The sequence below is a fragment of the Corapipo altera genome, unplaced genomic scaffold (assembly GCF_003945725.1).
Source record: "Corapipo altera isolate COAL_440 unplaced genomic scaffold, ASM394572v1 271, whole genome shotgun sequence".
Taxonomy (NCBI): Eukaryota; Metazoa; Chordata; class Aves; order Passeriformes; family Pipridae; genus Corapipo; species Corapipo altera.
This window is the reverse complement of record NW_020884935.1, coordinates 177,490-189,608: the sequence shown is the minus strand read 5'-3', so window position 1 is coordinate 189,608 and position 12,119 is coordinate 177,490. Positions and strand designations below refer to the sequence as shown.

Below are 12,119 nucleotides of genomic sequence, written 5' to 3'. Positions count from 1 at the left end.
CCTATTGGTCTGGGAGTGAGATTTTTGTTTAAACCAACCCTTTTCACCTCTGCAGCAGCCCTTGTTGCTGATGGACTCTCCATCTTCCTCCTTCCCCACTGCATCCCTAAGGAGAAACAAAGGCTGATCTGCCTCATTCCTGGGTACAACATTGGGAGCAAAGGGGGATGAGCTGTGTGGGGGTCTGACCGTGTCACTGGCACTCACCAGGGTCAGGAAGGCATGAGCAGAGCCCGGTGGTGCCGTGTGTGGTAGGAGCTGTGCCGTGCTCTCCTGGAAACGGGGAGAAACCTCCCATGGTTTTGTTTCACACTGTGCCCAGAGCAGAACTAAGAGTAACCAAAAGGCCAGGGGTGCACATTCCCCTGGGCTCTCCCAGGACCCCCATGCTGGGGCTCACACCACTGCTCCACTGCTGCTCACCAACCTTTGGGGCTCACACCGCTGCTCCACTTGTCCATCTGTCCATCCATGGGTGCCTTCCTGACCTCTGGCTCCAGCACAAGGCTCTGTGCCCTGCTGGATCCTGGGTGCTTGCAGACAGTGGCTCTGCTCCCTGAGGAATGAGAAGGCTCAGGTGTTTCCTGAGATATTCACCCTCCCTCAGCACTGACACCTCTCCTTCCCAGTCCCACAGTGATTCGGAATATTGAGCTGCACATCAGATAGATCCTAGGCGGGATAAACATGAACATGGTGTGAACCTTTCCACGGGGAATCTTCTGCCTCCACCATGTCCTGTGTTTTGAGCAGAAGCTTTGAAGCTCTTCGCTCTCAAGCCTGGTTTGTTACAGCCCAAAGTTAACATTTTATAAAGACACTTGTGAATTTTCTTAAACTCTTTCAATGTGGGATGTCTCCAGGGGCCTTGGCTGCTCCCGTGGAAACCAAACAGAGATGTTTCCTGGAGAGAACTGGGAATTGCTACTGTATTTCATTAAACTACAGACTGATGATAAATGCTGCTGCTTATGTGCTACGGGTATCAACTAGGAATTTTTTTATTATTATTTTGTCCACATAAAAAATAATAAAAAATAATAATAAAAAAAACTAATTAAAAAAAACCCCTGATCCCTCTGCCCCTTCTGCTGGTTTTATGCAGTGGGTGTGTGTGGGGCTTGCATGACCTTGGAGCCACAGGGTCCCAAAGGGAATTTGGGGAAGGATGTCCATAGGTTTCTTGGATAGGAATGCATCAGGCAAAGCCTGGCTGCCCTATCTAATAAGAACATCAGGAAGGTCTGGGAAAACAGAAGAGATGAAAGAATCTCAGAGCCAGAAAGGTGCTGAAATAATGATTAAAATAGAAGAGAAGGAGTGGAGGAGGGGGATTAAGTCCTTAAAAGGTGAGTTTGGATATTTTTGATGGCTGTGAGAGTTGAGGCTATCTCATACCCTGAAGTTCTGGGGTTTTTTGATGGTGGGAAAGGTCTTGTGTGGCTGCTCCAAAAGCTGAACTAGAAGCAACTGCCCTGCCAAGTACTGACCAAACAGTTTGTATAACAAACTCATTATTTACGTAATCCTAAATACAAAATTTTAAGGGGGTTTGTAGCACTTGCAGACCCCTTCTGGAAAAGAGGCTGTGAGGGCTTTTTTTCCCTTTTCCCATGATCATATACCTCATTTAATCTACACTTTCATCTCCCAGGACAACTCAAACCCCATCTCCTGCACTCGCCCCAAACCTGAGCATCAAAATCCGTCTGATGCCAAACTAACACTTTTCCCACTGTTCCCAGTGTTCCCCAGATACTATGGATATTTGGTTCCCACATGCTTTTCACAGAATTTGGGCTAAACCTGTCAGCTTAGCCCAGCTAAACTGATCTGGGAAGAGCTATTTGCCCACAGATGCTGCCACATCCTGCTCCAGCATCCAGGAACGCTGAGAGCAGCTGCTCCATCCATTGGAGCTTCAGGATCCTCCTCTCCTTTGACTTGGAGTTTCTTCGGTATCTGGTTTTTTCATCCATCCCCCTAACAGGAAGAATCCTTTCTGCAAGGAGTTTTTAGGAGACTTTCTCATCATCTCTGCAGCCAGTTGGACCTGTTGACTGGAGCAAAAATCTGTGGACAATGAGCCAGCAGGGACTTGGTGTGAGCAGCTGCTGCTTCCGCTGAGGATTCACCTACACCCACAGCTGAGCTGGAGGCTTCAAGTGAGATCCAGCCTTTTAAAACTTCTTCTTTAGGGCCAAATATTCCAAAAATTTTGATCCAAGTTGGGCAACACCCCGATGTTCTTTGCGAGCACCAGCAGCTCCATCATCTCGTGATGAGGCAGTTTAGAAAGGAACAATGCTGTGGATGCTGCAAAAAAACCCAGAGCTGGAAAATGTCCTGCTCAGTGTACAGTCCTGGGGCGTCCCAGGGGTGGAGGAGCCAAAGGAAAGGGTCATGTTGCTGTCAGCTCCTCAGGTCTGAGCTGGAGGAGCACGTGTTGGACATATTCCAGCAAGAGCCGCCTTTCGGGTGCTCCTCAGTGCTCAACAGAACCAAATTGCAATGAAATTACTGGAGTATTTTATCTGCTTAGTTTCAGTTAATTTCAAAGCAATTGGGTACAGCCCATTGACTCTGCTGGGGTGGCTGCAAGCCTGAGAAATGCACTGACACTGAAGTGAAATAGCACCAAAAAACTGCTGTAAATCCTTGTAAACCTTTGCTGCCCTCAAACCCCTCAGTCCTGGGGGGGCAAAGGGCTGGGGAGGGAGGGGGCCTGGGTGAGTCTTTAATAAAGGAGGTGCAAAGCAGATCTGACTCACGTTTTTCTCCCTATACAGTATCAATATCTGGTTTTGCTGCCTTGGTGAAGAGGCCTCAAGGATCAGCACAAATCGAGGCTCTATGGCGTGAGCAGATGAAGCGGTTTTGCCAAAAATCCTCGCTGTCTGCATCCTAAAGGTGTCAAAAAGATTTGATGGCTAGTTAGATAAGGGCATCTCCACTGTGACTGGGGTCTTAGACAAGCAAAAGTCCAGCCCCTGCCCTCCAGGTGGGGTCTCCCTCGATATTTGGGGTATTTAATATGGTTTTCCTCTCTGGCTTGAGCACCTTTTGAAATAACTTCTGAATAAACCTACAAACCAACAAGTTTCCAGGAAGTTTATTTTAAACTCGATATACTCGAGGCTAAATTTAGTAGCAAATCAATTTGTCTTCCTCTCCTCCTTGAGCATTAAGAGCATCTCAGAGCATCTCCTCCTCCCGCTCTGCAGCCCAGGCTTTGATGGGGATTCGCTCCCCCGTTCCCTGGGAACACGTGAAGGTTAAGAGGTGCTCGAAGATCAGGCTGACATTTCCAGACGTGCCCAGGTACATGGAGCTGGAGTGCGGTGCCCACCGGGGTCTGTGCCAGCGCTGCCAGAGCGGCACCCAACGGCAAATCCCACAGTTATGGCTGGAGATGGAAGGAAAAGGGAAAAATCAACCCCCAGAAAACCCCGGAGGGTTGGAAGTAGGTCCATGAGGTGGGGACAGGGCCAGCCCCAAGCTCCTGGGTTTGTTTTTGTCCTCCTTGGCTTCCTGGCACTGGGCTTTCCCTGAGCTAATCCAGGAGCTGCTGCCCAGGCTTCCTCCAGCATTGCTTCCCATGGCAGCTGGAACTTTTAGTTATTAAATAATACATGGAATTTTATTTTATTTTATTTATTTTAAGGTAAATGGTGTGACACAAGGGGCTGCCAGTACCCTGCATGTGGCCTGGCAGGAGGGACAGGGTAGACCCTGTAGTCTGTGTGTGCACATGTGGATATGTGTGTATATATATACGCACAAATAAAAATATATAAATAAAATGAATGTAATATATACAAAATATAAAAATAGAAATATAAAATAAAATAATAAAATTTATGAATAGGTATCAAAGATGAATAAAATGTATAATAAACGTAAATATATGTAAATAGATAAATAAAATTTATATAATATAAGATTTATATAATATAAAAGTTATATAATAAATACTGAGATATTATATAATGCCATTGTATTTATATAGCTATATGTAATTTATTATATAATATTCGTATAATATAGTAACATGGTATTATATAATATAATACATAAAGTATTAACATTTTAAAACATTTTTAACGTATTATATATCAAATGTATATGTTGACTATGAAATAAAATATAAGCATAAATACATAAGAAGAAAACGTATATGATTAATATACATTATAAGACTATAAATCTCTCTAAACACTATGTCATACGGATGCTCCCCTCCCCTTCCCTTCCCCTCGCTCATCGCTCGGTCCCCGCGGTGCAACCTCCGGTACCGGAGCGGCTCCTGCACTCACCGCGCGGCGGAGCCACCGAGCCGAGCACGGGGCACCGGGACGGGCTGGAACTGAGCACTGGGATGGACTGGAATGGGCACCAGTATAGGCTGATACTGGGCACCGGGATGGGCTGGAACTGGGTACCAGTATGGGCTGATACTGGGCACCAGGACGGGCTGGAACTGGGCACTGGGATGGGCTGGAACTGGATACAGGGATGAGCTGGCACTGGGCACCAGTTTGAGTTGGCACTGGGCAGTAATATAGGGATGGCACTGGGCACCAGTACTACCTGATACTGGGCACCAGTTTGGGCTGGCAGTGGGCACCAATGTGGGCTGATACTGGGCACCAGAAAGGGCTGGCATTGAGCACCAATTTGGGCTGACACCCAGCAGTGGACACTGATACAGGGATGGGACTGGGCACCACTACGGGCTGATACTGGGCACCAGAATGGGCTGGCGGAGGACTGGCAATAGTCACCAGTTTGGTCTGGCACTGGGCACCAATACAGGCTAGCATGGGTCACCAGTAAGGGCTGGCATGGGCCATCAATTTGAGCTGGCACCAGTATGGGCACTGGGCACCAGTATGGGCTGGCACTGAACACCAGTACAGGCTGATACTGGGCACCAGTTTGGGCACCATTATAAGAGAACTGTCCATCATTAGGGGTTGGCACTGGGCACCAGTTTGGGCTGGCACTGGGCACCAATACAGGCTGATTATAGGCACCAGTTTAGGCACCAGTATGGGTAAGAACCACCCATCATTATGGGCTGGCACTGGGCAGTGGTGTGGGCTCATACTGGGCACCACTATGGGCAAGAACTGGGCACCAGTACAGGCTGGTACTGGGTACCAGCATGGGCAGGAGTATCGTCCAGTTCCCCAGGGTCACACTGCACTGGGACCTGCCCAGGGGACATTCCCGAGGGGATAACGGTGTGTGGGGACACCCGTCAATGCTGCTCCCCCAGCCCAGCCAGGGCCGCGGGGTGCAGCTAATTAGGGGCTAATTGTGTTAAGCCGGGGCTGCACTAATGCAATTGTGGGATTATCCTGCAGAGACAGCGACCCCCCATTGTTGCCAGGGTGATTTGGGGGGGTTCAGAGACATGCACCTGGGCCATGATCCAGCCAGACCCCCACCACCCCCAGGCCTACCCTAGTGCCCCCACCCATTGCCCACCCACCCTGCTGGGAATCCTGGCCTTTCCAGGGGCTTTAATTGCCCCATGGCTAACGAGGGGCTGGTGGGGCTGGGAGGGGGCGTGGGTTCTGCAGGTAAACAGCACCCCGGGGCTGGCGACCCCCCCACCCGGCACATCCCCGCTGATGGTGATTACCGAATTAACCGGCTCCATCTGAGCCTGTCTGCTGCCGGGATGTGGGTCAGGGATTACCCCCCTCTGTGCCCCCCAGCCCAGTCCCTGCTCTCCCTGTCCCCTGCACCCACGGCTGCACTGGGAGCACCCCGGTGCTGGGGGTGGGGGTCCTGCCATCTCGATCCTGGCAGGCAGAGGAAGGAGGTTCAGGCGGCCGTAATAAATACAAGAAAACTTTATTGAAAAAAAAAAAAAAAGAGGTGGGAAGGGGGCAACGGCCCCGGCTCAGGGAAATAAATAACAACCTGGGGAGCACCAGCTTACAAAATATGGCTCTGGGCAGTGGGGTCCTGCAGGGTCCCCAGTGAGGCTGGTGGGGGCTGCTGGGTGCCCCAGTGAGAGGCTTGGGGGGCCCAGCCCCCGGCACCCCCGGGCACCTGAGAAAGGGCTGCCCCAGGGGGCAGCTGGGGCTGCCAGAGCATCCCAGCCCCAGCAGGGACGTGGGAGCAGCCCCATCCCTGCCTATCCTGAGAGCCACCACTGCGCCACAGCAGTGTCCCCAAGCCGGGAGCACTGACTGCGGGCAGGGGCTCAGCACCACTTGGGGCACCCCTGGGTGGGTGCCCCACTCACATCCTGTCCCCCCTCAAGGGCTCAGGCCAGGATCTTCTGGGGGATCTCCACCGAGGCTTTGATGAAGATGGCATTATCCCGCACGTAGTTCCGTTTCCTGATGTCCTCGTGGGAGATGAACTTGGGGTAGCCGAAGCCCAGGGTGCTCTCGTCCAGGGAGCTGCGCGAGGCTCCCGGCTTCTGGAAGTTTTTCCAGTTGGGATCGGGATGGAAGGTCTCGGTGATGTGCTGGGGCTTGGAGAGCGAGGGGTCGCTCTGGTCCAGCAGGGAGAAGGTGACACGGTAGGAGAAGGGCCACTCCAGCAGGTTGTCGTACTCGCCCGGCAGCACACGGATGTAGACGGAGAGGTGGCTGCTCTCCCCGCTCCCGTTGCCGTTGAGGAAAGCCGAGACCTGGAGCTTGTAGCCGTACTTGTGGGTGTAGAAGGGGGGGCTGAAGAACTCGTAGTTGCTGCGGGCTTTGGCCTCCTGCAGCTTGCGGGCGTAGTCGGCGATCTTCCAGATGAGGGTCCCGTCGCTGCTCACCGACAGCTCCTCCATGTCGCGCCGCAGCTCCAGGATCTCCTGCCGCTGCCGGCTCACCAGGGCACACACCATGCCCAGGTGTGCCTTGGTGCTCTCCTCCAGGTGCCGACCCATGGCCAGCTTGGGGCACTGTGGGGACAGCGGGATTGTCAGCAGGGACATTGGGAGATGGCATGAGACAGGAGGGAAGGGTGCCATGGAGATGGGGGTGCTGGAGCAGGAATTTGTAGGGACACAGGGGTGGCTCAGGGACACTTGGTTGGGATGGCATGGGAACACTTGGGTGGCAAAGTGACACGAGGTGAGGCAGGACATGGATGGGACAGAAGAGAACCAGCTCAGGGGATGGGACAGATAGAGCAGCAGTGGTGTGGGGATGTTGTGGACCACAGGTACAATATGCTAGGGAACGACATCCCATGCTGAAGGATGCCAAGGCAGGTTGGTCACAGGGACACACTCACCCGGTGCTTGCAGCCAGCCTCCTTGAAGGGGCACAGCAGCATGGCAGTGTTGCAGCTCTCCTTGAGGTGGGTGGGCATGTCCTCCCGGGGGATGCTGGGTGTCCCACACTGGTTGGGGCACGGCACAGGGTACCGGGGACACTGGTACTGGTGGTTCTGGGGAGGCAGAGTGGCTGTCAGCCAGGGCTGGGAGCCAGTGGGGTGAGGGTCCCCATCGGCCCCATCTCACCTGGATGGTGTCAAAGACGAACTCCTTGGAGCAGTAGGTACAGGGCTGGGTGCGCTTGGGGCACTCGGCCAGGGTGTGCTGGGACAGCAGGCGCCGCATCATGCGGGCCCCACACTTGTTCTCACAGTACACGCTCTCCTGGGGACACGTGCCCTGGTGGCCCTGGGGACCGTGACAGCATCATCACCTTCTGTCTGCCCTCACCAGCCAGCCCTGCCAGGGATGGGGCCATGTGGTGCCCCCATGGCCAGGGGCACAGGGACCAGGAGCCCACATGTCCATGTCCCCACAAGGCTATTACACTCATGATGTGCCCCCCATCCAGGCTCTGTCCCCATGCCCAGGTTGTATCCTCCATGATTTCCCTCACAAGGCTGTGTCCCCCATGGCCAGGCTGTGCTTCCCACAGTGTTCCTGCCAGGCCAACCCTGTGGCTGCGTCTCCCATAGTGTCCCTCCCTGCATGGTGCCCCCCCATTGCCCACCTCAAAGGCCTCCCCAGTGAAGTCACTGGCGCAGAACTCGCACTTGACCCGGCGCTTGGGGCAGCCGTGCTGGACGTGCTCGGGCAGGTCACGGCGGCTCAGTTTGGCGCTGCACCGGTTGGGGCAGGGGATCACGTTGAAGCCACAGGTGCTGAGATGGGCCTGTGGGGCATAGGGATGGTGAAGGAGGGCCATGAGGCAGAACCTCGACCCTCACCCCATCCTGCCGGACCCTACCTGGAGGTGCTTGATGAGCCCGCTCCAGCGGCAGCCCTCCTCGCTGTGGATGCAGCGGATGGCCAGGCTCAGCACCTGCGCCTCCAGCTCCGGGTCGGGGTAGATCTGGGGGGGTAACACAGCGACTTGAGCTTCCTGCACCAGGCTGTGGGCACACAGACCCCCAGCACAGCCTGGCTGGGAGCCGTGGGCACTCAGCCTGGGGCCGGATCCCCCACTGGCACAGCAACAAGCACCCTTTGTCGGGAGCGGGTTTCCGCTCCCCGGCCCCGCAGCACAAAGGGCTCTTGCTTCCGCCTGAGTGCCTGTGCCAGCCCGGCGTGGCTGTGCCAGGCGCTGTGTAGAGCCTTGGGACGGCGCCTTGGCGGGGATGTCACCTTGGAGGGAGGTACCCATCCATGTGCCAGGCTCACCTTGGCGTAGTCCAGGGGCAGCTGGTCCTCTGGGCACTTGAAGACACCTTCGCTGCAAGACACAAAGGGGTCAGAATTACTCGGGGATGGGGAACAGCACCAGTGACACAGCCACGATGTCCCATCGGGTCCCTGCCATCCCATCCCAGGACATTGGTGCTGTCCCTCCACCGCTGAGCACTCACCCTGTACCAAATCCAGCCGCAACCCTGGGGGAGCTGCGGCTCTAATCCCGCTCCATCTGTCTGAGCTGGGAAATGCTATGGCCAGACACCCCCCCCAAGACAACCCCCCCCCCCCCGGCAGGGCACGGCAGCCCCTGTCCCCAGGGGCCTGGGCCAGCCGCCGAGAGCAGCATGGCACCATCTGGAGCCCCGGCAGCCCCTCGCCTGTCCCAGCCCCTGGGATTAAGGAGGGTGCCGGCGGCTGGCCAGGATGGGGCCGGCAGGGGATGGGGCTCCCGCAGCCCCAGGTGCTGGGGCCCAGGGGAGGTGGGGGAGGGCAACAGCTGGGCACCAGATGTGCAGCCCGGATGTGTGGCCCTGGGGCTCCCGCTCCACAGGAAACGGCCCCATCAGCCATCATGGTGAGCCAGGACAGGGACAGGCAGCCATCCCAGAGGGGTCCCCATCGTGCTGGGCCCCCAGCATGGGGTGCTCCTCCAGAAGGCTGTCCCTCAGCTGGGAAGGGCCCTGCTCAGCCCTGAGCTGCAGAGTGGCAGTGTGAGGTAGAGATGGGGATGGAGCTGAACAGGCAGCCCGGCCCGTGACACCGCTCACCAGGAGCCACCATCACCTCTGGTCCCCACAACACCATGCCTGGGAACAGGTGAGGGTGTCCACGTGCCATCCCTGATGGACACTGGGGTGGGAGACCACAAGTGCTGCCTACAGGGACACACAGCAGGGACACACAGGGACCCTCTGGCTCCTGTGTCCCTGGATGAGGTTGCTTTGCCTGCACAGCTCCTGCCCGTCTAATGACCGAGTGCCCTTGGCAGGCGTCGGCGTGGCCTCGACCAGGGCTGCCAAGCGGATGAGAGACCTCGGGACGGAGCCAGCTGTGCTGCCTGGCACACGCTGGCCTGGGATGGCCTGGGCATGGCACTGTCATGTCCCCTGCAGCCACCAGCCCTGTGCTGGGGGTGCAAGTGACCCCCAGGAGCCCCAGCTCAATGCCGTGGGATGTGATTCATGCAGGGCACGGCTGCATTCAGCCACGCCAGGTTTCTGCTCTGTTTACTGCAGGTGGTTCTGTGGGAGTCATCAGGCATCCACCGAGATAAGGTGCCCTAGGACAGGGTCGGGCACCCAGCCCTTTCCAGGGAGCCCGTGGGTGGCATTGCTTTGGAGCTGGCATCACACCTTTCCAGGGCAGTCAGCCGTGTCTGCACCCTGTGCATGGTGTTGGGGTGCTGGGGCTGGGGGGGAAGCGGGACAATGACCCGAAGTCAGCGCCTAATCCCCGACAAAGCCTCCCCATTCCTCATGCTTGGCCGGGCAGGGAATGTGCTGAGGCAGCACCCAGGAGGACCGTCCTTGCCTCTGACCTTCACGGCGTGTTGGGGCACAGCGAGGTGACAGGGTGGGGAACCCCGGCCCCCCCCAGCACCCCCCTCCCGGCACCGCGGTGGGGCTGGACGGCTCAGCCCAAGAGATGCCCAAACCTGATCTGGTGAAAACGGGGGGTGCTCGGTGGGGGGCCCTGTGTCTGGCTGTCCCGGTAGAACGGAGGTGCCGGCGGAAGGGGTGCGGAGGGGGGCAGGGAGCAGATGCGTTCTGACACGTGCCCCGGGGAACGCCCGGTTTCGTAGAAACTGGCCACGGTGTCTGTGGCTCCCGGGGACCGTCCCGGGCGAAGGTCGCCCCGGCGGGGAAAGGCGCAGCCGGAGGCGGCAGCGGAAACCGGGGCCCAGAGTGACGCTGGTTATCGCCCCGGGGGAGCACGAGCATCCCCTCGCCGAGCCCTGGGGGGACCCCCGGCACCGCAGCGAGTGCGGCGGCCCCGAACCGGGGCAGCACCGGCCTCGCACGTGCCCCCGGGCTGCCGGTACCGGGGGTCCCAAACCGCGCGGGTGGGAAGAGGCCCCGGCTCCTCGCTCCCAGTGAGCGCACACGGCCGGGTCGGGCTCCCTCCTGGGCGCGGGGGCACCGGGGTGGCCGGACCCCTCAATACACACACACACACACACACACCGGTCGCTTCCTCCGACGGGGCCGGGGCAGGAAGGGGTTAAGCTCGAATCTCGAAACTCGTCGCTCCGGGCTTTACCGGGCCCTCTTCCTCCTCCTCCTCCTCACCGAAAGGGGCCACGGGCCGCTGCACCCCGCAGGCGGCTGTCACAGCCTGGGCGCGCCCCGCACCCCCTCCCTGGCCCGGGGCACCACCACGCAACCCGCACCTTTCCCCGGCCCGGGGCATCTTGGGGCGCCCCGCACCTTTCTCGGGGCACCACGCATCCCCGACAACCCCGCACCTTTTTCCAGGGCACGCCGCAGCCGTTCCCTGGCCCGGGACACCCCTCCCCGGGGCACCAGCATCCCCTCCCGGGCCCGGGACATCCGCACCCCCGTGCTCCCCTCACTCCGGCCCCGCCCGGGGCCCCCTGCACCCCTCTTTGGAGCACCCCGCACCCGCGGGCACCGCACCCCCGAGGCCGGCGGCGAATGAAGGGGGGGGAAGCACCCGTCCCCCCCCCGGGGTGCGGGACCCCGCATCCGGCGGTGCGGGGACGGGCGGCCGGGGTGCCCCCACGGTGGGAAGGGGTGCGCGGCGCGACGTCAGGTCGGGTCGTCCATGACGTGCTGCGGGGTCTCACCTGAGGAACTCCTGCAGGCAGGTGTCGCAGAAGCGGTGGCCGCAGGTGGAGACGCGGACGGGCTCCCGCATGGGCTTCCCGCAGAGCGGGCACAGCACCCGCCGCCGCGGCCGCTCCAGCAGCTTGTAGTCGTAGCCCGGCATCCCGCCGCCCCGCGCCCGCCGCCGCCCCGCGCCCGCTCGGCTCCGCGCTCCGCGCCCGGCTCCGCCCGGGGGCCGGACGGGGCCGGACGGGGCGGTGGGATCGGCCTGAGCCCGCCCCTGCGCCCCGGGCCGGGGGACGGCACCGCCACCGCCTCCCGCCCGCGCCCCGCCTCCCCGCCGCAACGGGGGGGGATGGAGCGGTCCTGGCACCCCCGGGGGCTCGGGGAGCATCACACCGGGGACAGACAAGGACTGGGGGAGCGTCACATCGAGGGCAGCCCCTCCAAGGGGCTTGGGGACCGTCACGCTGGGGACAGCCACCCTGGGGGCTTGGGGAGCACCCCACCGGGCACAGCCCCCCCAGGTGGTTTGGTACCCATCACGCTGGGAACAGTCATCTCAAGGGCCTGCGACCCACTGCTCTGGGGACAGCCACCCCAGGAGGTTGGGGAGCATCAACATCACATCGCACACGGCCACCCTGGGGGCTTGTGCACAACCTGCAGAGCCCCCCCCCAACACTGTAGCCTCCCCTGGCCCAGAG

At 58.8% G+C, this 12,119-nt stretch overlaps 1 protein-coding gene across 2 annotated transcripts; it reads right to left on the bottom strand.

The window, feature by feature from the left end:
• Window positions 1-5,891: 5,891 nt before the first annotated feature.
• On the bottom strand, window positions 5,892-11,582 carry TRAF4 (TNF receptor associated factor 4). 2 transcript variants are annotated; one of them, XM_027660368.1, is made up of 7 exons: window positions 11,433-11,582; window positions 8,615-8,666; window positions 8,202-8,306; window positions 7,965-8,126; window positions 7,481-7,642; window positions 7,252-7,407; window positions 6,284-6,916 (listed from the first exon to the last, which is right to left on the bottom strand). In XM_027660368.1, exons 1-7 carry the CDS (start codon window positions 11,573-11,575, stop codon window positions 6,284-6,286), a joined length of 1,413 nt encoding a protein of 470 aa, XP_027516169.1. In that variant the 5' UTR covers window positions 11,576-11,582. The 2 variants fall into 2 exon arrangements, with proteins under 2 accessions (XP_027516168.1, XP_027516169.1); XM_027660367.1 differs by lacking the exon at window positions 11,433-11,582 and having other exon boundaries at window positions 5,892-6,916; window positions 8,615-10,270.
• Between the last annotated feature and the right edge of the window lie 537 nt (window positions 11,583-12,119).

Coding starts and splice junctions, on each gene's coding strand:
- TRAF4 (XM_027660367.1), bottom strand. CDS start 9,199: ATGATGGCTGATGGGGCCGTTTCCTGTGGAGCGGGAGCCCCAGGGCCA. Junction 8,127..8,201: donor GGCTCATCAAGCACCTCCAG/GTAGGGTCCGGC, acceptor TATGCCCCACAG/GCCCATCTCAGCACCTGTGG. Junction 6,917..7,251: donor AGGCTGGCTGCAAGCACCGG/GTGAGTGTGTCC, acceptor CTGTCCCCACAG/TGCCCCAAGCTGGCCATGGG.